This window comes from Phyllostomus hastatus, unplaced genomic scaffold (genome assembly GCF_019186645.2).
Source record: "Phyllostomus hastatus isolate PE091 unplaced genomic scaffold, TTU_PhHast_1.1 phas_contig_38, whole genome shotgun sequence".
In the NCBI taxonomy this organism is placed as follows: Eukaryota; Metazoa; Chordata; class Mammalia; order Chiroptera; family Phyllostomidae; genus Phyllostomus; species Phyllostomus hastatus.
The window spans coordinates 23,199,666-23,223,551 of NW_025333869.1; the positions used below are offsets into that span (position 1 = coordinate 23,199,666).

A 23,886-nucleotide genomic window follows, 5' to 3' on the forward strand; every position below is an offset into this window, starting at 1 on the left:
GACTTTACCATTAAGGATCTGGGTGAGGGAAAGGAGGGTAAAGCAGCCATGAGGGAGGGGGAGAAGGAAGAGAAATCTACACAGCACTGGAACCTGGGACTCTGGAACTTGAGGAAGCATTAAAGGAGGTTGTACGCAAAACCACGCTTTCCTCCTAAGGATAAAACAGGCCATTTTTGGCTGTGTGTAAGTGACAGAGCTCCTCTGACTCTTCCTCCCAGGTGGATGAGGAAGCAGCCTAGAGGTCCCTCGTCTGTGCCAAGGTGTATGTGCTGGGCCAGCTTCATACAGCCCTGCTGTGAGCTGTGTGACTTAGCTCAGACAACACTGGCCTGTCACCCTGCCCTCCCGTACACCTTCCTGGGGTGACTTTGGGCGCCGGCATCATGGGGTCCCATCTCATAGGAGAGGCCCCTGCTTTCTTCCAGCTGCTTGCTCTCGTCCCTTGTCAGAAGCTCCAGGCTTCAAGGCTGTGCTGAGACCCTAGAGGTGAGCGGCTGACCCCGGTCTCTTCTGGGGCTGGAGACAGGGAAGGAGAGGAGTGGGTGTGACGGGTTCCTGCCCCCCTCTCTCTGCTTGCTGCTCTCTGGACAGCCTTGGCAGGCAACAAGCACCTGATCCCATGGGTGCCAAAAAGGTGGTGACAGGAAGAGATGGGCACTTTGCACTTCTTGAGTGCCTCTCAGTGGAGGCCCTTTGTCATTTCCCCATGGCCAGACAGACCCACCCTGGGCCTGTGGGGAAACCAAGGCACAAAAGTTTTGTTTATTTTGAGCTGTAGATATGCCAATGATTTTGCCAGTGTTCAGGCCCCAGCATGCTCAAGCGATGTGGTCTTCACTTACCCCTTGGCTCCTCCCTTTAGAACACAGAGTCTGGGTATTTTGTTCTCTGTGATGGATCCTGACATATCACTCCCACTCCTCCATCCAGGCCCAGAGCTGTAAGACCAGTGGAGCAAATCTCCCCCTCTTGCTGGATGAGGCCTTGTTCTCGTCTGTACCCGCCTCTCTGGGCACAGACCCCTCTACGGTGGGGAGATTTCCAGCCACTCACTGTCCCTAGCACCAGCTCTACTTCCTGGGCCCCAGCAGCCCCAGCAGCTTCCCATCTGCTCCCCTCTTTTCTCCTCCTCCCCACCCCCCTTGCTGCTGCCCTGGGAGGAGCTATTTTTAGGGGCTGCTTCCTGGGATGTTTTACTTGGGGCTGGTTACCATGAAGGAAATGTCACCAAAACAGTGGGCAAAGGCTGCAGGCACCCAGAACCTTGCTGGGGGCATGGGGAACTCAGTGGCTGGCCCTGTTCTGACCCTTGAGAGCGTCCAGAGTGTCCAGAGGCAGAACCTTGCCTTCTTGGGGCTTGCTAGTGACCCCATGGGGATTTTCTCCATCCAGGCTGGTTTGAGAGACTTTTGCTGTGGGGCACGTCTTGGCACCTCTCTCCTTTGCCGCCTTAGTTAAAGCTTCTCTTGAGACGCAAAGGCCAAAGTGGGGCTCACGTCTTTGTGTTCCTTGCCTAAAACTGCTCGAATTCGGACTAAAGAGAAAAGGAGAATGCCAATGTAAAGGACAGAGCCTTGGTGTTCATGTGGCCCGTGTCAGGCTCTGTCCCACTCTATTCACAACCCTCAGCTAGTTCCTGGGTGTGTGTGGGTGTGAAGAAAATAGAAGCCATGCCCCCTCTTACGTGGTGGACAGACTTTGCTTTTAACTGGAGGCTCTGCACCTTTATAGTGAGAGTCAAAGAGGAAGGGGTGTGGCATCGCGGTGTCAGGATGAGGTCAATGGGATTGTGGTTTGGGATTCCGGCTGGTCAGTGCCCAAGGTCAGGGGCTGTTTATAAGTAGCTGGAGAACTTGGACCATGACACCAAATCCCTACAATGCCCTTATTTCTACTCAGTGATACCTCTGGGGGCCAGACGGGGCCTCTGCTGGTTAGGAAGGAGCGGGGACACTCTGGAGGGCAGCAAGAGGGGGAGCCCCACGTTGAGCATCTGAAATTAATGGGGCTGTAGAAAGCTTCTCACAGAGTTAGGGCCACAGGCAGAGGTCTTTGAAACACCCTTTAAAAAGTTAGGGCTATCCCTGAGATTGGATTGAGGAGGGTCCTCATAGCCTGAGTTAGGGCTCTGTGTCCTTTCACACCTAGAGAAGGTTGTGTGTTTAGGTGGCAGCAAATCTTATTTGAAGCTAGTGCTGGCATTTGTGGTTTTAGAGAAATGTCACTATGTCAGCGGGCACATCCCCTCTAGGGCTGTGGAGAACCAGCGGCCAGCCCTCCCTGGGCCCTGATCCTGTGGGGGAGGAAAGTAGGCTTCTCTCCTGTGGCCCTAGGGGAGAGATGGCCCTAGGGCTCTGCGCTCACCTTTGCTGCATGCCGTTTCCTCACTGTCTGCTCTCTCTTTTCTGCCTCCCTTCTCGCACCTGGTCAGTCCTTCCTGCCCTTCCTGTGAAGGGCACCTGTCCTTTGTGGAGTCCTGGACCAAGTCTCAAGGCAGAGGTGGGAGAGGCAAGGCCTCCAGGGACCCTCTTGTTTCAGGGCCTGGCTCTGCCCTGGGTGGGCTGCTGTGTCTGATAACAGCAGCTTCTGCTTTCTGCTCCTGTCGCCACCTCTGCTCTCGAGGGGAACATCTTGCAGAGGGCTGTGGTTGGACCTGGGCTGAAGGCGGACAGGGGTGGGTCTCTCCATGGCAGTAGCACACAGGCAGGCAGGAAGTGGCCCTGTGCAAAAGCGGGAAGTGGCTGTTGTCAAACAGGAAGGGGGGGGCTGGGCTGGGGGGGGGGCGGGGTCAAGCCTGGTGGAAAGGTGGGTGGGAAGAAGGTCAGCTTGGCAGGTCTAAGCTGTCTCCTAGGAACAGTGAGCTCAACCGGTGCTGGGAGCAGGTGTGCCTCAAGGAAAAGGCTGCCTTTGTGACAAGAGTGGCTGGTGTGTTATCACCTTGGGTTGTGGAGCCAGGGCCTGGACCTACCACTGTGGACCAAGACAGTTCAATGGCCTCATTCCTTTGGGGTTGGGGATGCTGTGTTTAGTTGGGGCCACTCTTGCAGTTGAGAAAGATGCTTTACAAACCATATTTGTTCCTGAGCCCTGCTGGTGGGCTGGGCTGGAGCCCTCCTTTTTCCTAGACATGGATTAGGCCTGGAGGGGACACAGGACGGTGGAAAAGCTACAGGAGACAACAGTTGGAGAGGCTGGGGTGCTGGCCAGTTGTGCGTGGTGGAAGGAGGCAGGGGAGAGTGTGGTCAGCAGAAACCACACGGCTCATTGAACAGAGCTGGATGGCAGGGTGCCACAGCCAGCGAGGCTGAGGCTGAGGCTGAGGAAGAGGAGGGATCCTGCAGGCAACAGCACTTCCTGGGCCTTACTCTCTGGAGAGCCCCAGTTGCTGCCCTTACCCGCAGGCTATAGACAGGAGGAGCGGAGGAACACCCCACCCCCAGAAAGGTTGATGGAGCGGGTCAGAGGGCTCAGTTGGTGTTAGTGTATCCCGTGCCTGCCCAGGCCAAGGGAGAGTCAGTCCAGCTCTCTCAGTGTCTCTGGGAAGAGCTGCAGCCACAAAGCCCGTTCTGGGAGGCCTTGTCCATCTCAGCCCTGGGCGCTTGGAAAGGAGGCTGCTAGGCACCGCAATGAGCACTTACCCAGTTGCCTCATTTAATTCACAGATATCGCTGCCTCCATATCAGAAGTGAGGACCCTTTTTCCAAAATAATACACCTGGCTCACTGTCTCGCCTCTTTTGGGTCCTATTCAAATGTCAGCTTCTCGCTGAGGCTTTCCCTGACCACCTTTCCTGCTTTGTTTTTCTACGCAGCACTTGCCACAACATCGACCGTGCCATCCAGTGCTCACTGGCTGTCCCTCCCCCAGCCCAGCCTCACTAGAGGAGCAGCTCCATGAGGGCAGGGGCTTTTGTCTATTCTTTCACCGCTATATCCTATCATCTAGAACAAGGGCCTACCACATAGCAGACCTCAGTAAATATTTTTTGAATGAATGAATGAGGCTCAGATGGGTTTAATAACTCGCCCAACATGCCAGCACTGGGCCTCAGCCCGGTGCTGTCAGACTCCACAGCTGATGTGTTAATGGTGGGACTCCATGGCAGAGGATCAGGGCACAGCCTGGGGCTTAGAGAAGTCACAAGCTTCACCCAGAACGTGGGGCTTGGCTCCTCGAAGGCAGTGTCGCACTGAGTGGCTAACATAGACCCTCTGGACTCTGGGCAGCTCCTTCGACGAGCTGGAGCATGAATCTGGGTTCCTCCTCTTCCCATCCTGAGTCACTGATAAAGCCGGCGTGCCCTTATTTTTAGTGCTGTTGCTGGTGTGGGCCTGTAACCAATAGCCAGTAAGAGACTTGAGGGACGAGATAAACATTAATCTTCTGGGCCTTCCCCTTAGCTGCCACTTCCACATAGTAAGATGCTGTTCTGCACCTGCCCAGGCAGCCAAGCCGAGGGTTGGGGGTTGGAGGGTGGTGAGGTGAGTGGTCAGAAAGGGCTAGTGGGTCTGCAGCTTTGGGGATGGCCAGCTTGCTCCCTCCAAGCCCGAGTCCCAGGGAAAAAGGAGGGTGGGTTAGCCCTCACGTCCTCCTGGCCAGACCTTGAAGAAGTGAGCCCCCTGTACCAGGCAGGGCCATCGCTGCTTTCTTGACTACCTCACCTTCGGAAGGTCCCCAGCACTGACAGATCTGGGCGATGTGGGAGTGTGGGGTTACCTGGGGTTCTCCTGACTACATCCTGGTCAGTGGTCATGCCAAACCTGAGGACAGAAAGGAAGGCCTGACCCAGATCTTTGGGCAGCTGGGATGGATTAGCTGGGCAGCAGGAACTAATCTCTGCCTGTCCCTACCTCCTCCTTCCACAAAGCAGAGCTGTCGTTAGAGGGAAAGTGTAGCACACAAAGCTGGGGGTGGCTGGTAAAAGAATACAGATGAATTCCTTCTAGTCTAATCCCCACCTCATCTCAGACTGTATCATCTGAGGCCTGAGCTTGAATCCCAGTTCTGTCCCTTTCCTGCTGTGGGACCTTGGGCACATTATTTAATGTCTCTGGGCTTCAGTTCCATCATCTGTGAAGAAGGGACAATCATAGCACTGACCCCGCAGGAGGGTTGCGACAGTCATGGGAGGCTTTATGGAGAGGCTCCTTCTATTTTGGTAGAGGTGGGGTGAGCAGAAACCCTAGTGAGGGAGGCGGGAATTGCTGGGCAGGTGTGGATGGAAGGGCACCTGCTTGGGCCTAGAGATGTTGGGGTGAGCTGGACTGTGGTCCCCAAAGCCTGGAGTCTTTACTTGATGCTGTCCCTTTTCTTTATCTTGTCACCATAGCACAGCGATGGAGAAAGAGGGTTCTGGGCTCAGACCACCTGTGTCCACTGCCTCTGTGAACTTGGTTTGTCAAATTAACTGTTTAAGTCTATTTCCTCATTTGTCATGTAACAGAGCTAATCAGACCCCTACTTTAAAGGATTTCTGTGAGGATGAAATAAGATAATCCTGGCATGTAGTACATGCTTAGTAAATAATAGTTATCACGACTATTGTTGATAAACCCTTATTAAGCCCCTGTTATGGGAGTAACTCTAGAAAGCACCACTAAGAAAGGCCCCACCCTTTGGGGAGCCTGTGATCGAAAGAGAACTGCTGTAAAGTACGCTTGAGAATTATAAGAGATTAGGTGGGAGGAGTGGCATTGGGTGGGGAAGTGATATCCTCTAAGAGGAACAGGGAAAACCTTGTGGAGGAGATAAATTTGGGGAAGAGTCCAGCACTTAGAGTTAGGGACATAGAGAGTAGCAGTATCCTCTGTTTCTACTTCCTGGAGCTCTGTCTTCCTGTGGAAGGAATTGACCAGTGCTTGGATCTGGGGACTCTTGCATTCTGGTCATTTTACCAAAGTAGAGTAACCCCAGAGCCTGAGTGCCCCAGCAGTGGGTGTGCAAGAGGATCCTGGGGAGAAGTAGGTTTCTGTAAAATGGGCATCCTAGTAGTACCAGCCTCATTAGAGTTGTTATGAGGATAAATTAAAAGGTGTACCTGCTTGGTGCAGAAGTAAGCTCTCAATAAATGTTACCTATTATTATTTTTTCAAATCATCACCATCTTTGTTGTCAGCACCATTATGTTTTAGGAGTTCTCTGAAGACCCAAGTAGAGAATATATGCAAAACACCTAGCACAGTGCCTGGTCGGTCGTAAAGCAGCTGCTCGACAAAACTTAGCTCTTATTAGTATTCCTAATAAGAAAGAGATTTTGGACCCCCCAGCCCAGTGAAATCCCTACAGTAGTGGAAAGAGTACCACAGTGTAGTTGAAGACCCGGATTCACGTCCTGGCTCTGCCACTCACCAGCTCGAGGTGCTTTCCCGAGGCATTTCCTCATCTGGAAAGGGTGGTAACAATACCTGTCTCTGGGATTGCTGTGACTTGCTACATTAATTCAGCACATTGTAGGAAGTGTATAGTTGGTGCCTGAGAATTGGAGTATGAATAACCAGGTGGCCATAAATAGAAAGGATGGTTGATGGCTTTTGGTTTTTCTCCTCTGCTTTTAGATCACCAGAAACTAGAACGTGAGGCCCGGATATGCCGACTTTTAAAACATCCAAACATTGGTAAGTGCGCTTACGTAGAATATTTCTTGGGTGTTTTGTAGCAGGGGGTAGAGAAGAGAGACCCACTGCCTTTGTATGTGGAACTGCTTCTGTCCCTAGGCCTTTGCCCCTAGTGTCTTGTGTTTCCCAGAAGGGGAAGCAGCCGTGTTGTGCTCAGAATTCTGGGACATTTTAGTTTTGCAACCTAGGTATCTTCATACCTGCAATGCCATCTCAAGGCTGGGATATGAGGTATTGGAACAGAGTTCAGACACCCTTTCTTCCCTCCTCCTCCAGTCTTTGGGCCGAGGTCCAAGGTCCTCAGCGTATGAGGTTCTGGGCCAGTAGCCTGCCAGCCTCCCTCCCCAGGGGCTCTCCATGACCATCATGAGAGGGTCCGGATTTTGTTCCTGGACTTGAAAGAGTTTTGTTCCTGTTGCAGTGTCGTGCACACTCTGGGGGTTTCCATGGTGCTCCTGTTTGTACTCCCCAGAGCCAGGAAAGCAAGCTGCCCACCCGCCTGGCTTCTCTGGAGAAGGGATGGCAGGAGCCACTAGGATGGGGAAAGAGAAGAAACGATGAGGGTTTCTCCCTGCTCCCACCCTGACTTGGGGGACAAGAGCACATTGTTGGCTGTTCTAAAGCCTGAGGAGGTTTGCCTGCCACAACCCACTCCGGCTCAGTTTTACATTGTTCAGCTGAAACAGTCTTTGCCAAAAGCATTGGCCCTGATTTGGTGCTTCTCGCAGGGAGGATAGAAACTGGGCTGGCTGCAGTGTCTGAGCAGAAACCCCAGTCTCGACTTGAGGCAGAGAGGGAGCATCTCCTAGGTTCTCCCTAAAAACCCTGAGTCATCACAAAAAAAAGTGTGTTCCATGCTCCTCAGGCATGGCCTAAATGTCAGGGCTCCCTCAGTGCCTTGGAGGCCACCCACCCTCCTCTGCGGGTGGCCAGGGCTGCGAGACAGCTTGCTGAAGCTCGATGATTCCTCAGAGCTACTCAGCTTCTGGCTTCCCAGAACTCAGGCTAGAATACTTCACGTGAGCTATTTATGGGGGAGAGCTGAGGGTGTACTCCAGCCCAAGGGGACAGGAGCAACTCTGAGGTAACCAGAACCCCAACCATGCAGGGCTTTATAGATGGCAATCAGCAGCTTGGATTACACGCGAAGCAGATTGGCATAGCCTGTGCTCAAGGACTCGGCTTTGCCTGGTGCAGTATGTTCCTCAGAGCCAGCAGCTCTCAGCCGACAGGTCCTAGGTGATCTATTGAACTTAGACTCACACCTGAAAATGGCACAGAGGGGACAGTGTAGGAGAGATACAACAAAGAGGAATGCTGAGAAGAGCAGTCACAAAATTCAGGCATCTTTGGTTTGGGTGGCTGAGTGGCCTAAAAATATTTTTATTATTTGCCAGTCAGTGTTTAAAAATGAGATTTTACATTTTGAAAAAAATTCTATTTACCAGTTTTTCAAATCAGAAGGCTTGATTTTGCTGAGCCCACGTCCGTGCATAGCCAGCATCAGCTGTGGCTGGGCAGTGGAGGCCCCTCAGCCCGCTGGCCGCTGTCCCTGCCACGCCCTGTCGTGTCACGTGGGCACCGCCTGTGCCGTGCCCGCAGGCTTTGTGAGCTGGTGACCTCTGACCTAGAAGTTCTAGAACAGGAAGAAGAAACGTGGGTAATCAAATCCATTGCAAGCATGGAAGCATTTTGGTGTTCTAGTTCTCGGTCTCAGGGTCTGAGGTCAGCAACTTTCCGTGTGCTCCTTGCGACCAGTTCGTAGAACAGTGATGAATTCTCCTCGTGGAGGCGGAGAACGAGGGGGAGGGCAGGGGAGGCGGGAGGCCGAACCAGGTCTGCATCGCCTGCAGGACAGGCATGGTCACCACAGAATGGTCCGGGCAGGATAAAAAGTTCTAACCTTTGAAACATTTTATTTCTAGAAATCAAATATATACTTTTTGACCTTTTAGACTTAATTGGTTTGGTAGTCTTTTCTTTGCACCACCTGCCCCCAACTCAGCATGAAGGCAGACAGAGAGATGACCCACCCTAGCCATCTGCTCTGTGAGGGAGACAGCAAGACCCAGGCAAGGCCAGGCGAGTCGCACTCACCTGTCAGCATCTGACTGCCTAGAACCGTGCTTCCATTTCATGGTTGCTCCCAGATCCTGAGGGATGTTTGTCTGAGGCCCTATTCTGGGATCAAGGACAGGGAGAGGAGAGGGTGAGCCAGGACTGTGTCCTGGGAGAGCTGGCAGGCCAGGCTGTCTGGCTTCCGCTGAGAACCAGGGCTCCAGGAGCTGTGGCAGAGCTAGGGGCCCAGGAGGCCGGGGTTGCCATGGATTCTGACCTGGCTTGTGGCAGGAGAGGAGGCAGCCTGTCCCCCTAATTCACCATTCCTCTCATCTCCCCACTGCTTCATCCTTTAGTGCTGTGGCCCTCCTGGCTCCAGCCTCTTTAACTCCATCGCACAAGGATACCCGTGGATCAGCCAAGAGTGGTGCAGAGTTGAAGCTGGGAGCAAAGAACTGATTGATGGTCAGACTCTGGTTGCTGTGAGACTCGGAAGGGAATTTGATGCAAGGAGCCAGGCGTCCCGAGCTTTATTCCCTAGTAGATACTCTGTCCCAGGAGTACAAAGCCTGTTGGGAGAGTGGACCCTAATGTAAACGGTGGATTCTGGGTGATGATGAGGCGTCAGCAGGTTCATTGATTTTGACAACTGTACCACTGGTGGGGGGTGTGGGTAGTGGGGGAGGCTGTGCATATGTGGAGACAGAGGGTATGTGGGAGCTCTGTGTACTGTCTGCTCAGTTTTGCTGTGAACCCAAATGCTCTAAAAAATAAAGTCTATTAATTTTTTTTAAAGAAAAGGCCTATGAGGTGTACTGCAGAACGTAAAACAACCCTAGGAGAGTGGCCAGAGGTGTGCAGTTGAGAGGAGGAGACAGCAGGAGTGCTGATTGTCTAGAGTTTGAATGGACTGTGTTCCCCCTGTGATCTGCTCACTCCCTGTTCTAAATTCCTCTGATGAATAGACTGTCCTCCTTCATCATGCTGAGCTGCCCCAGCCGTTTCAATCATAGTCCAGCCTTGTGGCTTAGAGCAGCACTTCTCAAACTTTCATGTGCTCATGGATCACCTAGGGATCATGTTAAAATTCAGATCTGACTCAATAGGTCCGGGATGGCGCTTCCTCACATCTCTAGGCGATGCTCACGATCCCGGTCTGTGGACCATATACGTGGAGAAGCAAAGGTCTGTGGCTTTGGTGTCAAGTCCAAGTCTGAATTGGGGTTTGCTGGTTAGTAGCTGTGACTTTCGGCACATTATTTTGCCGCCTGTGCCTCCGTTGTGTCATTTGTGCCTCTTTGTGGAGTTGTCACAAGAGGGTTCAGTGAGAAAAGGAGGCCTAGAAAATAAATGGAGATGAAAACAGATTCCAGTGGCCAGAAATAATCTCTCCTAGACCCCCAGCCCCAACTCAGTTTACAAGGTATTCAAACGAGGCTGCCTTTGGGCCCAGGATCCATTCAGCTACCAGTAAGTGTGGCAAAAATAGTTGAAAAGGAAAAGAAGGAAATGTTGGATCATAACCGAACAGCTCCTAAATCCCTGCTCACCACTCCGGGGCCGGGGTGGCGGGGCAGAGGTGGGCATCCTCAGTCCTCGGCCAGTCCCCAGGCACAGGGCCTCCCTCCCACTGTGCCATTGCTGCAGACATCAACAGTGACACTTTTTTTTTAGTGCTTTTTGACCATGGTTTCTTAGTTAAAACACGGCGTATCATCATTGGGTGGTTTTAGAGAATTGGAAATAGCCACAATATTTGGGTTGTGGCTTTGTCAGTTCTTGGAGGTATGAAACATCAAGTAAAAGTATTTGGGCGTTTTTTTGTCCAGTTCTTCTTTCCTCAGTTTGTAAAGAAAAGTAATCAGGTTTATCGCTGTAATGTATTATACTGAACACTTCATACCCCTTTCCCCAGATCTTCCTGTCTGTGGATTTGGCCTGACCTTCCTTGGCCTTTGTGCCCTCTCATTACTGTGGAATGGGCTAGGGGTCAGATTCTTCCACTGCGTGCATCCACAGCATCCTTACTTCTGCCTCGCAGCCCTCGGCACAGTAGTGCTTAATTACATGTTTGTGTAAGTGCTGGCTTAAAGCTTGTCTTCCCCATTCACCTGGAAGCTCCGCAGTGGCACGGCCAGGTTTCTCGTCTTCACAGCTGAATCCGTGGCATGTGCAGCCACACCTGCTTCATAGAAGGTGCCAGATGGACGTTGATGAGTGAATCAGAATGGCCAGGGCTAGTGGGGACAGGTTGGAGCACCTTTGCCGACGAGGATGGAGAAAGTGGCTCCCCAGTGGGCAGTTCTGCAGTATCAAGGATCTTGATGTCAGTTTGTTTGGCATCAAGTCTCAGTTCTGCCACTGCGTATGACCTTGTGTGACTTTCTTTGGAGCCTCGGTTTCCTTTCCTGTTAGATGAGGGTAATAAAAGTACCTGTTCCACCAAGTTAATAGGAGAGTTTAATAAAATAACATGTAAAGCACTTGGCACAAGGCCTAGCGCATAGAAACAGCTCAAGTAAGTGTTTGTTTCTACAATTTGGATCATTATTTAAAATCTGCTAGGTAGGCTCTTGGAATGGTGAAGTCAAGTTTCTGCTCTTGTTCTCACTCCCTGCTAAATTTCTTTACAATGGAAAAACAAAAACGATAGCAGTCTTGGTCAGTTATGGGCTTTCCTTACCTGTCCCTCCTTGTCTCGGTGGAGCCTTACTCTGGCACCTACAGCAAAGCCGTTCTCTGGGTTGGGTGGCCTGGGCGGGCGAGTCTTCCTCCTGATTCCCCACCTGCCCTTCTCCCACCTGGGCTCTGTGTGTGGCCTTCCTGGACAAGGGCACGTGCCAGTGACTCCCTGTCTGGGCACAGGCACGGGCGCCTGTACTTTCTGTCCCATTCTCAGCCCTGCTGTGCTGTACTGGGGGTGGGGTGGGGGCTCAGGGCAGGCGGGAGAGGCGGCAGGACTCCCCAGGAGTGGTTGTTAGCACCGTACCTGCTGTCCTGTGAGCTCACCACCCTGTTGCTGTTAGTCACCTCCCTCATGAAGGTGGTTTTTAGTTTCTGGGACAGCTGATTTCCAGGGGATTATTTGTATTACACACTTTAATGCTTTTTAATAGCAAATTTTTAATTAAATGGAAAGTCCTTTTGGAAGCGAGGGAGCAGCAGCCACAGCAGGACTCAGCACGCAGCACTGACGTGGACCAGAGGAGCCCAGTGAGGAGACCGGTGGCAGGGCTTTGGGGGGACCTGCGTCAGTGCACCTGGGTTGGTTAGGGCGGGAAGGAGGCAGGGGCCTGGCTGTAGCTCCTTCCTTCTGTCACCTGCAGGCGTTGAGAAGCAGGAGCTTGCTTGCCCATAGACAGAAGAGAATGGTTTAAGGAGTGATTGTAGAAGTACCACTTGCCTTTGATCTCATTGGTAAATCATAGAAATACTCAGTTTGGAGTGGAATTTGGAGTTGAGTAACCAGATCAGATCAACTGAGGTGGGCAGCAGGAAGTGTAGACAGTCGTCAGGCCCTGGTTCAAGCCCTGGCAGGCCCAAGTCCTCATTTGTCTGGTGAGGAGAGCCCCAGAGCTCTGGTGATGGCTTAGTGCCTATATTTTACCTTACATCTGATCTTGTTTTGGTGGGAATGGATGTGGGGAAGCACCTCAGCCCTGATAAAACACTCTGACACCAGAATGGAAGCTGTCATTTGGGGGTAGTTGGCAGCCTGGGCCAGGCTAAGGGAGAGAGGCGGTGATTTCTTTGTATTCAAGAACCTCACTGGTCGGTTTGGTGGTGTCGGGCCATTCCTGAAGTGCTCTGTGAGGTGCTCCTGCAACTGCTGGGGGTTGGGGCAAAGGTCAAGCAGAGCTTGTAAAGTCCCTTTGGAACTGAGGTTTTTCTATCAAGAGAGTTCAGGTGAGGAAAGGGACAGGAACAGCCAGACTGTCAGCCAAATCATCACATCGTGTTGGCATTAGAATGATGCTCAGAACTTGGCATTTAACCCAGAGGTGGCTTTGTGGGCAGAAGCTTGAGGAGAAGACATCAGAAGACATTAGGCTGGTGTTTTGCCCAAGTGCTGTGGAGGTGAGGAGTGGGAAGGGATTCTGCTCGCCAGCCTTCTCTCACAGTTTGTGAGTCGCTGTAGTTTGCTCCACGTGGTAGCCTCCCAGGTTCATCTGTGACACCTATAGGTATATTCGTGCATGGTCCCTTTCCCTGGCTCCATTACTTTATTGCCTGGGTGTGTGGGCCACTCCACATGTCTTATAGCAAGCAGCAGTGTAGACCAGTCTTTGGAGACAGACAGAGATGGATTCACAGCTTAACCTACCATATGTTTGGCCTTTGGCAAGATACTCTGTGTCCGTGAACCTCCTGTGTCCTCATCTGTAGAATGGGAGTGTCCTCATCTCGTGATGGTCATCAGAAATAATAAACTCCTTGAAGGCAGGCACTATGTCCTTCCCAAATCTCTGAACCACCTAGCACAGGGTCTGGCACATAGTACACACTCAATAAATGCCTATCGAATCAGTAATGTATGCAAGGAGGCTTACACAAGGTCTGGCACATGATAGGCACTTAATGTAACGGTTCTTGTTGTCTTTGCCTGAACTTGCGTGTTGCCTCCTGTGCTCACCATCCGTCATCCTTGCTCCACGTGCCTCCCTGCTGGGCTCTGCCTCTCCCACTTCTTTCCTCCCTTTAATTCTTCTGTTCCCGTTTACTCCTCTGAAAGAGCTTTCGGGCTCTCTTCTGTTGTCATTCTCTGTCCCCTGTGGTGAGCTTCACTACTGCTTCTCTGCATTGCACTGTGACACATCATATCCTCTGTCCTGGCCAGGAAGCTTCTCTCTTGCCTACATCTGAGACAGTCGGACATGGCGACCAGAGTGCTCGCCCTGGGGTCTGGCTGTCTTTGCACCAGGGCTGCTTACCCTTGGATTGAGGAGTGCCCACCCTTCTCCCTGCCACTCCTGCAGGACACAGCCCACCCCAGGAGCCTGATGGGATGGGGCGAGAGTGGAGCTGCTGAGAAGGAGAGGAAGAGGGTTTCCAAGTTTTCTCTCTGTTAATTAATGTCTGTCCCGTCTCTTCTCTTGCAGTGCGCCTCCACGACAGTATTTCTGAAGAAGGGTTCCACTACCTCGTGTTTGACCTGTAAGTGCCATTTCTGAGGGTGCAAAGGCCTTTCCCTTCAGCTAGTTCAAAATGAAGTTTCAGGAAAAGGCCTAAACTGGGTCTTCAGCCTCTGCCAAGGGTCCCTCTCCTTTGCCCGAGAGGAAGAATTTGATTTTGAACTTCCTCTGGTGAGGGGCATGTTGCTGAGGAGTCTCATTGCTCAGTCAATGTCTCCCCGGGGCCCCAAACCCCAAATGGCACTGCTGCTGCATTTGGTTCAGCAGCACATCTCATGCAGATGCTTTCTTCTTGATCCTTGGTGTGTTGTCCTTAGCAGAGAAATGGGATGCCGCTGTTTACATGGCCTTACAAATTCTGAGAACTCGGAGGTAGCTTTTAGTAGTTGTAGACTGGGCTCCAATTGGTCTCTCGTCCACTTTGGATGTGGTTTAATATCTTAAAAGTGGCTCTTCACCTCCTGGAAATGCCTCTTTGGTATTTTCAAGGTTGGATCACTCCGTAGTCTCATTATTCTTCAACTTCAAGTAGTGGGTCCGTTCTTTTTGGGCAACTGTATCTTAGTGTTTATGTTGGTCTCAAATCTATGACTTCCTGAGTAGGTCAACTATTTTCTCTTAGACCCCTGTATATTCATCTTTGCCTGAGTATTAGGCATATGTAGATTATAAAAACAAAATGTGCAAGAGTAAGGGCCCATATTACCGCAAAGAAAAGCCCCATGTCATTGAAGGATTGATTGTGTTCTGGGCTGTCAGATGAAATGCACACAGAGTTAGGATTTCTTTAAAAGCTGCTCTACATTGTGACCTGTTATCTTTTGGATGCTGGGGTTGGCCAGCTGGCTTGTCTCCTCTGACCATCTTTGTTGGTTGCAGTGTTACTGGCGGAGAGCTGTTTGAAGACATCGTGGCCAGAGAATACTACAGTGAAGCTGATGCCAGGTGAGATGAGGACCCTATAGTTCAAGTGTGAGTCCTGGTCATCTTAGGGACCAGGTACTGTGTCTGCTTCAATAGTCTTTGGGGAGGAGCTTGTGTCCAGACAAAGATTTTATAGGGCTAGACTCGGGTTGCATTCTGTGGGTGATACAAAAAGTTTAAAATGCAACACTTGCAGATCATTTTTTCTTTTAAAGATTTTATTTATTTATTTGTTTTTTAGAGAGAGGGTAAGAGAGGGAGAGAAACATTGATGTGCCAGAGAAACATCAACTGGTTGCCTCTTGTACAGCCCCCTCTGGGGACCTGACCTGCAACCCAGATGTGTGCCCTGACCAGGAATTGAACCTGCAACCTCTCAGTTTGCAGGCTGGTGCTCAGTCCACTGAGCCACACCAGCTAGGGCAGTTTTGTTGTTGTTGTTGTTTTCTGCAAAGCTCTTACAAGTCTCGTTTATCCCATCATGTCAGAAGTACCTTTCCTCCTGGCTGGTGTAGCTCAGTGGATTGAGCGCAGGCCCACAAAGCAAAGGGTTGCCGGTTTGATTCCCAGTCAGGGCACATGCCTGGGTTGCAGGCCAGGTCCCCAGTTGGGGGCATGGGAGAGGCAACCACACATTCATGTTTCTTTTCCTCTGTTTCTCCTTCCCTTCCCCTCTCTAAAAACAAGTAAAACTTAAAAAATAAAAATAAAAAAGAAATACCATTCCTTTGCACCACAGTGTATACCTGTGGGCATGCGCAAGGGCACCCCTTATCCCCCTTCTTCCCTTTGACAAATTGTGCTGTGTATAAGGCATCCTGGGGATGATCCAGAGATGAAGAAACACGATTTACGTCCCGAAGGGTTAATCATCCACCCAGGAACCTTTTGAGGAGATTTCAGCCTTTGTCGCATTGTCTTTTGACCACCATGACCAGTCCTGATGTGGGGCTCCTCTGGCCAGAGGACCATTCCTCTGCCACACCTCTTGGCCCCAGGCCCTCCATGGAGGCCCTGGCAGCTCCTTCATGTGACACAGCAGAATTCCTCCCACACCACGGCTCTGCGTGCTTGTTTGGCCTGCCATTCCTGCCTCGGCTCCTCCCCAGCCCAAGTTTTCTCCGAGGGTGATGTCCTTACAACCTGGTTTTGATCATCCTGCCTGCAGCTTCTCTGGCATGTGTGGCGGCTCCACTGCCTCTGGAGAGCAAGGGAGCACAGCTTCCTCACCAGTTTCTCAACTGAGAGGCTAGTGTTTGCTGATCAATTTCAGATGCTTCAGCCTCAGGAAAAATTCTCAAGTGGGGAGATGGATTCCAGTGCCAGCAGGGGAGGACCAGGCTGTGGGGCGGGAGGAGGTGGTGATAGCTCAGGGAGTCCAGCGGGGAGGAGGGAGAGCTGGGGGGTGGTGTGTGACTGTACCAGTGGGCTTGGCCTGGCTCTGCTGGGACACTTCGCACTTTTGCCATTTTTGGCCAGAAGGCTCTCCCTGCTAGCCTGGCTCTGTTCTAATTATACATTTCTGTGGAGACTCGCCTCTTCAGCTCAGTCTTAAAGTCTCTGTGGTCTACTCTTGGGCTGTATCCTGTAATATCTGTAGGGAGGTCAGAGCCTCATAAGCCCCTTTGGCTCTTGTGGAAGCCCAAGTACCAGATTTTCAGGAAGAGTAATAAGCCCAGGTCCCCAGCCCAGCGCCCCCAGATACTGCAAGCCTGCTCAGTGTACCCAGCAGTACCTTCGGCTGAGGCTCCATTCTCTAAGCCAGGATTCTTCAGCCTCAGCAGCACTGACATTTGGGACCAGATAATTTTTTTGTTGTGAGACCCCCCCCCCCCACCGTGTGTTGTAGAGGTTTAGACGCACCCTTGGCCTCTACCCACTAGATGCCAGTACACCCCTCTCAGTTGCGACAGCCAGAAATGTCTCCAGGCATTGCCAGATGTCCCTTGGGAGGCAAAATTGTCCCCCAGTTTTCACCACTGCTCTGTAGGGCCAACACCGTCTGCTGAGAGTCCGACTGGGAGTGGGGCAGGACAGTGCGGACTTCAGGCGGCCTCATGCTGGCATCAGCTCAGGCAGTTAACATACACACACTTACTAAACTCTGTGTGGTTCTAGCCTCATTACCTACAGAAAGACTGTCCATTGTGGTAAGCTGTAAATAATATGCATATTTTAAAACTTAGGTAATCCTCCACATTTTTTTATTTTAACATTGTTCATTATTAATCGCCTATAACCACAATAAATTATGAGAAATCTTAAAAAAAAATCATCATGAATGTGACTCTGTTGTAATTTGTCTTTTTCTATGCAAAATCATGATCAGAAATACTCCTTAGGGTTCCTGGCCAGTGTGAATCATTTGGTTGGAGTGTCATCCTGTGAACCAAAGGGTTGTGGGTTCAATTCCCGGTCAGAGCACATGCCTAGATTGTAGGTTTGGTCCCCAGCTAGGGCACATATGAAAGGCAGCCAATCAGTTTCTCTCACATCAATGTTTCCCTCTCTTTCCCTCCCTTCCCCTCTCTGTATAAAAATTAATAAGCATGTCCTTAAGTGAGAATAAAAATTTTAAGAAAAAAAGAAAGAAAAGAAATACTCCTTAGGTACCCTGTTTGGACCCCTCTTATATATTACATTGTTTCTTAAAGGTGCCAATGTGCTCATCTTCTGTCCCCTACTAGGTGTCAGTGTAGGCACTGTGTCTTACTCATCTCTAATGCCTGTGTGGTGCTAGGCACAGTCAAGCCTGCTGCCTGCATGAAGGCAGTCAATAAATGTTCCCATAAACATGAGTGTACCCACCCCAAACAACTCAGGTTTAGTTGGGTTCTCCTGCCTAAGTTGCCACCACAAGCCTCTTCTAAAACAGTTACAATAGGGAAAAAGAGAAGAAAGGAAGGGGTTGGATGGTTCCGCCCCCTCAGGGGCCTGGGTCTCTCTACCATCTTGGAAATAAGAGTGAGTTGTGTTGAGCCTTTACAGTCGAAGGAGGCAAGGTGGACTCTGGTGGACCCTGTTCTAGTTGCTCTTGTGCTGTTATCTAGTGGGAGACTCTGGACAAACCACTTAATGTGCCTGGGACTCAGTTTCTTCTTCTGTAAAATAGGGTGAACTGGATGATACCCAAAGTCTGAGGTTCTAACGTACTGTTCAGTGATTTTCTGTGAACGTGAGTTACGTGCTCTAGTCTACCACATGTGGTTGTGGAGGAGGTGGTTTAACTGTGCACTGACATTTCTTTTTCTTCTGCTTTTGCAGCCACTGTATACATCAGATTCTGGAGAGCGTTAACCATATCCACCAGCATGACATTGTCCACCGAGACCTGAAGGTACTACTCAGGCTCCCCCTTTGCCTCCTGCTTGTGGGGTGTTATTGCCACCTAGTGCCAGATGGTGGTACTGCGAGGGCCCACCCAAACTAGGCTCCCTCTGGGCCTAGGGGTGGCATCCTCACAAGGTTCTGTCTTTTCCTCATACAGCCTGAGAACCTGCTGCTGGCGAGTAAATGCAAGGGTGCCGCAGTTAAGCTGGCTGATTTTGGCCTAGCCATCGAAGTACAGGGAGAGCAGCAGGCTTGGTTTGGTAAGAGTGACCCTGTCTTCCTGGAATGCAGCCCCCGCCCTTCCTCCTCTTCCTGATCTGCCTTCCTCTTTCGGAACTAGAAGCCAGATCCTTAATGGTCCTGGCCTCCTCAGAGACTGGAGGAGAGGGAGTGTGCAGAGCTCCCCTCTGGCCCTACGTGACTCAATACAGTGAGCTTAGCTGCTGTCAGTACTGCGGTCTTGCTGCCTCTGGGGAGGCTGGGGAGTTCCTGGTAGGCACACGGACTTGCCCTATGATTTAGATTCTGGGCACGACAAGCATCTGAGCCTGTCAGCTCTGGTTGCCCATGTGCTGAGAGCTCATGTAGAAACAGCACCAGAAGTGAGGAGGGACTTGGGGAAAATTGCTGTTGTGGATTTAATGAGAGAGAAAGTGGGTTCAGTGTGCCTCCGCCCTCTCTTCTGCTACAGGTTTTGCTGGCACCCCAGGTTACTTGTCCCCTGAGGTCTTGAGGAAAGATCCTTATGGAAAACCTGTGGATATCTGGGCCTGCGGTAAGCCCATTCCACACTCTCAGCTGTTCGGTGTTAAGGGCCCTTGACTCCAAGTGATGGCGAGAAAAAGGCATTGCTGTTCTCTGCGGTCCCCGCCAGTGTCTGGTGTGTGTGAGACCACGGTGTTTGCTCTAGTGTCCCGGGGTGGCTGTTCCCTCACACCCCTCCCCAAATACCTGATGTGTTGTCTGCCATCCTTTCTGAAGAAGGGTTTGCCACTCCTTAGAGGATGTGTTGTGCTTAAAGAAATCCCTGACATGGCCTGGTGTCACGGGGTTGAAGCATAGCAGGGAGGGCTAGTGGCACAGCATTATTGGCTGATATCCACTTCTATCTCTGGTATGGCCCTTGACCTTCTGGGTGGCTCTGGGCCCTGTGAGGCTTTTCTCAGTTTCTCAGCAGAGTAGGTGACTCACCCCAGTGACCTGGGTTCTGTCTCATAGGAGTCATCCTGTATATTCTCCTGGTGGGATATCCTCCCTTCTGGGATGAGGATCAACACAAGCTGTATCAGCAGATCAAGGCTGGAGCCTATGATGTAAGAACTGCTTTGTTCCCACTCTGCGGGCTCAGTCCAAGGGAGAAGGTGGGATGTAAGGAGGGTCGGGGACTTTGAGGGCCCAGGGACAGGCATGCAATTCTTACCACCCACTATCCCAGGGAGCAACTTTTTTGCACAGCCATTCTTAGTATCTGTACAATCAAGAAGCTCACTGAAACTCTTGGGCATGGAGGTGTGATGTGCTGCAAACATAGGGACGGAGTCTGGAAGCTCCCTCCGTTGCCGTAGGGCCTTGGGCACATTACTGAATCACTCCGGCCAGCTGCTGGAGTCCCTTCCTGCTCTCATCTTACATTCTGGTGTTCTAACCATGATTGCTCTGTCTCCCTTTCCTGGTCTTTAAGTTGACACAGGTGCTGGGATACCCCAGGGCTCCTCTGTCTGCCTCTCAGCTTCAGGTAGCGCAGAGTATCCCACTGCTAGGAGTTGGGGTGAACACAGAGCCTACCTTTCAGGGTGTGAGGCTCATACGTTTCATATTCCTCCTTCCCCTGTTTCTGATCCTTAGTTCCCATCACCAGAGTGGGATACAGTGACCCCTGAAGCCAAGAACTTGATCAACCAGATGCTGACCATAAACCCTGCAAAACGTATCACAGCCGACCAGGCTCTCAAGCATCCATGGGTCTGCGTAAGTATCTTCACCAATGTGGAGGGATGTCAGCCCTCAGTATGCCCTCAGTACCCTCCTTACCCTTCTTTTTACAAGCAGCAAATAATTATTCTGTGTCCTGAGCAAGGACTCATCAGAAAGGGTGGAGCCAGGGGGTGGGGCCAGGGTCAATAAACATCACCAGGAAGGATTGAGGAGGCAGAAGGGGCTAACTGGCTTCTACCTGTCTCTCTCCCACCCACTTGTCAGGTGTGATTTAGTTCTGATCTTGAGGAGGGCAGAGGTTGACCTTTGCAGACTCTGGGTAATTGAAATAGAAGGCAGCTGGCAGAACCCACAGTGAATTGCCAAACTTAAGGTGCATATTCAGACTTCAGCTCTCACACAGCTCTAATAGAAATGAAACCAAGACTCAACAGAAGCAAAAGCGGCCTCTGAGCAATTAAAAAGAGCACCCTGAAGTTCAGTCATAAAGCTCACCTTGGGAGAGTCTTCTAGGCTACCAATGTGGGTCAACATACTCTCTTTTTATGTACAACTCTATCAAGCTGAAATATCTGTTTTTAAGCAGAGCAGAAGATCTGTACAGTTAGGCCTTCTGACAACCATAATGCTTTTATTTGTCATTCCTGTGTTCACTGAATGCCACTTTGGTGCCAGTCACCATGTGGGTGCTGGAGATACAAAGATGAATGAGGCCTGGTCCCTTCCCACAAAGATCTCGAAGATAAGCGAGGGACACAGGCACTCAGACAGACAAACCACAATGTGACAGGTACATAAAAGAGTGTAATGAGTGGTTAGGTGCACCTGCAGTCCCTGATGGGCAATGGGATTGCTGAAGGCCGAATAGAGGAGGCAACCTCTCTCCTGGTTCTTGACAGGCGACTAGGAGTTCCTCAGGGTGATAACCTGTAGACAGGGTTCGCTTGGGCCAGGGTGAGAGACCACGGGAAATTGTAGCAAGTTTAAGCCATGTTCATTTGGTTGTAGATGAAGATATGGCCACAGAAATGCAAGAGAATGAAGCTCATGTAAGTTTCTACATAAGGAGTTTAGATTTTATTCTGAAAACATAGGGAACCATTTGTAGTTAAGAAAGAGCACTTTGGAAGCTGTGTCCAAAATGAGATTGAAAGGCAAAGAGGCTGTGGGCAGAGAGCTCAGGGAGCAGTCACAATTGTCTAAGCCAGGGGTGTCAAACTCATTTCCACCAGGGACCATGTCAGCCTCGAGGTTGCCTTCAAAGGGCTTAATGTAATGTTAGGACTGTATGAATGTAACTGTTCCTTAACTAGGGGCAAGGAGCTCAGTGCTGCTGCTGGGTAGAAACAAGGTGCCGGGCCAGATTAAAAAAAAGGTGGAAGGCTGGGTTCGCCCACGGGCCTTGTGTTTGCCACCTGTGCTCTACGCAAAGCCAGGTGAGGTCTCAGCTCAGGGTAACCATATAGTGGGCGGTGTGGCAAGAAAAGGACAAATTTGATATATTTGAGAGATAGAACCAAAAGAATTTAGTAACCACTTAGATTTGGGGGGTAGAGAGGGTTCTGTGGGGACTGCCACTTTTTGAGTTGGTAACTGATGGAGGGTGGTACCCTTCACCAACCCAGAAAAAACCCAGAGGAGGACCCAGTTTGTGAGAAAGTGTGATGATTTTAGTTTCATACATTTTGAGTTACGGTGTCTGAGACCTTCCACTGGAGACATTCAGTGGGTAGTTAGAAATATGGTTCTAGAGGTTAGAAAAGTTAAAAACTGGAAATGCAGGGTATAGTTGTGTCTGCATAGGTAGTGTTGCTGCTGTAGAAACAGAAGGGATTACTTCTGTGCTGATCGAATTTTTGCTGTGGGCTTGTTGTATAAGAGAGGAGATAGCTGCTAAACCTCAGCATTTCACGACAGAGTTAGAGGATCCTGCAAGGGGGACTGAGAATAAGAGCTTCCATTGTAGAAGGAGGAGCAGGAGCAAGAGGTCTTAAGAAACGGGGGGTGCTCTCAGTAAGGGAGCATCTGTAATCAGATGCTTCGGAGAATCCACGATAAAGACAGGAAAGAGTTCACAGGCTCTGACCAGTTAGAGGCCACGGTTTTGTTATTTTTACCAGTAGAGGCAGTGGAGTGAGAGAGACTGATGTAGCCTGTTTTCAGTGAGGTGCAGAGCTAATGGGGGTGAAGGGAGAAAGAAATGGTACTACTTAGAGAAGACAGATGATGGGTTAGGGGAGTTTTTAAACTTTTAAGGAGAGGCTTGACTATAATGTATAGGATGCAGAGAAGAATATATCAGGAGTAAGGGGTTAAAAATATTAGCTGATTGAGGAAACGAAGGTTTTAACAGCTGAATGAGACAGGGACTCCCAAGCCCAGGCTGAGGGCTCAGCACTGGATGTGAGGGATGCTGCTGCTGAGACCCAGGTGGGCGAAAGTCAGCGTGAGGGTGGGGTTGTTGAAGTTGAGATTCTGTCTTGATGAGCTTTCTTTTCCCTTTGTGGAGAAGTTTACACTCTGGAGGAGGAGGTGAAATGAGAGAAGAGGTTGGAAGAGGTGCTTTGGGAACCAGGAAAGGGAGCAGGCCCAGAATGTGGCGAACAGTGCAGGGTTGCCCCGAGGGCTTGTGGGCACCAGACTGCGCGTGGTAGGATTTACTTTTCCAGCCAGCTGGCCAAGACAGCAACAGCAACAGCAAAGGGAGGTGGTGAGCAACTTGAAATGGGCACTCAAAAATTGGGGATATATCATGTTCTGGGGGTCATTTTGCAGGTTCCACTCTCCACTATCCTAGATATCTCAGCAGCCCCTGAGGACATCGCTGCACTACACTGTGTCGTAACTGATTCTCTTTCGGCTGACGCTGAGTCATCAAGGAGATGTATATCATGTCCAATGGCCTCTGTTTAAGGAGGAAGGAAGTTAGCAGTCATACAGTGAAGAAAAATTCCCTTCCTAAATGATAAAAAGAAGTGATGCTTCAGGGTAAAGTTCCTTAGCTTCTCGGATCACAGCTGCTTTTAGGTCCTTGTGGGGTATGTTAGGAGGAGTTCCCTGGAAGAAATGAAGGCTCTTTGCAGAGAGCAGGAGCCCTGGCTGTTCTCATGCTCAGGGTCTGGAACTCCATAGGTGCTCAGTGACAGTTGTGAAAGGAGCGCCTGCATGAGGGTCACAACACGCAGGACACTCTCAGTCAGTCCCTTGCCTCCGTTTCCCAGAGGGGAGGAGAGTGCTCTCTTAGGCCCCTCCTCAAATATGGTGGCGTTTTCATACTCACATTCTTGTCCTTGCATAACCTTGAGTTTCAGGTGGTAGTTTTATTTTAAAAGCATTTTTGTATCTATGACCTCGTTTTGTCTTCTGAGCAACTTGGGTGGCTGAGTGCCTGGCCATCGTTGCTGGGACTAAGGTGGGGGCACAAGAGTCTGGCTGGGGCCTCACTGGTCTGTCTGTCTGGCTTCCAGCAACGGTCCACAGTGGCATCCATGATGCATCGTCAGGAGACTGTGGAGTGCTTGCGCAAGTTCAATGCCCGGAGAAAACTGAAGGTGAGTCTTGCCTTCTGGCTGCCAGTGCCCTGAAGTCTGACCTTTTGACAGTCACCCCCTGCCCCATCACAGAAGGAAGCTATCCCCCTGGCTGGGGCTGAGCAATGAAAGGTGCACATACTGGGGGTCTCAAGAGACTTGATGTCCTCAGGCCCTAGCCAGCAGCTGCCCTTGGCCTGAGAACAGGCGATGCTTTTCTAGAGTCAGATTGGATTCACAGGACCCTCTTCTTTCTCCAGGGTGCCATCCTCACGACCATGCTTGTTTCCAGGAACTTTTCAGGTATGTTTTCTCAGCCGTGCACTTTAATGCTACTGAGGTGAGTGGGTCAGAACAAGG

General features: G+C 50.7%; 1 protein-coding gene across 18 annotated transcripts in view; it reads left to right on the forward strand.

Moving 5' to 3' along the window:
• Window positions 1–23,886, forward strand: part of CAMK2G (calcium/calmodulin dependent protein kinase II gamma) — a 55,784-nt gene that overhangs the window by 6,128 nt on the left and 25,770 nt on the right. For all 18 annotated transcript variants that reach the window (XM_045842280.1, XM_045842285.1, XM_045842283.1 and 15 more), the window contains exons 3-12: window positions 6,558–6,617; window positions 13,775–13,829; window positions 14,687–14,752; window positions 17,996–18,068; window positions 18,219–18,321; window positions 18,753–18,836; window positions 19,280–19,374; window positions 19,907–20,029; window positions 23,464–23,547; window positions 23,787–23,829. In XM_045842280.1, coding sequence (XP_045698236.1) covers window positions 6,558–6,617; window positions 13,775–13,829; window positions 14,687–14,752; window positions 17,996–18,068; window positions 18,219–18,321; window positions 18,753–18,836; window positions 19,280–19,374; window positions 19,907–20,029; window positions 23,464–23,547; window positions 23,787–23,829 — 786 coding nt within the window. The remainder of the gene's footprint in view (window positions 1–6,557; window positions 6,618–13,774; window positions 13,830–14,686; window positions 14,753–17,995; window positions 18,069–18,218; window positions 18,322–18,752; window positions 18,837–19,279; window positions 19,375–19,906; window positions 20,030–23,463; window positions 23,548–23,786; window positions 23,830–23,886) is intronic.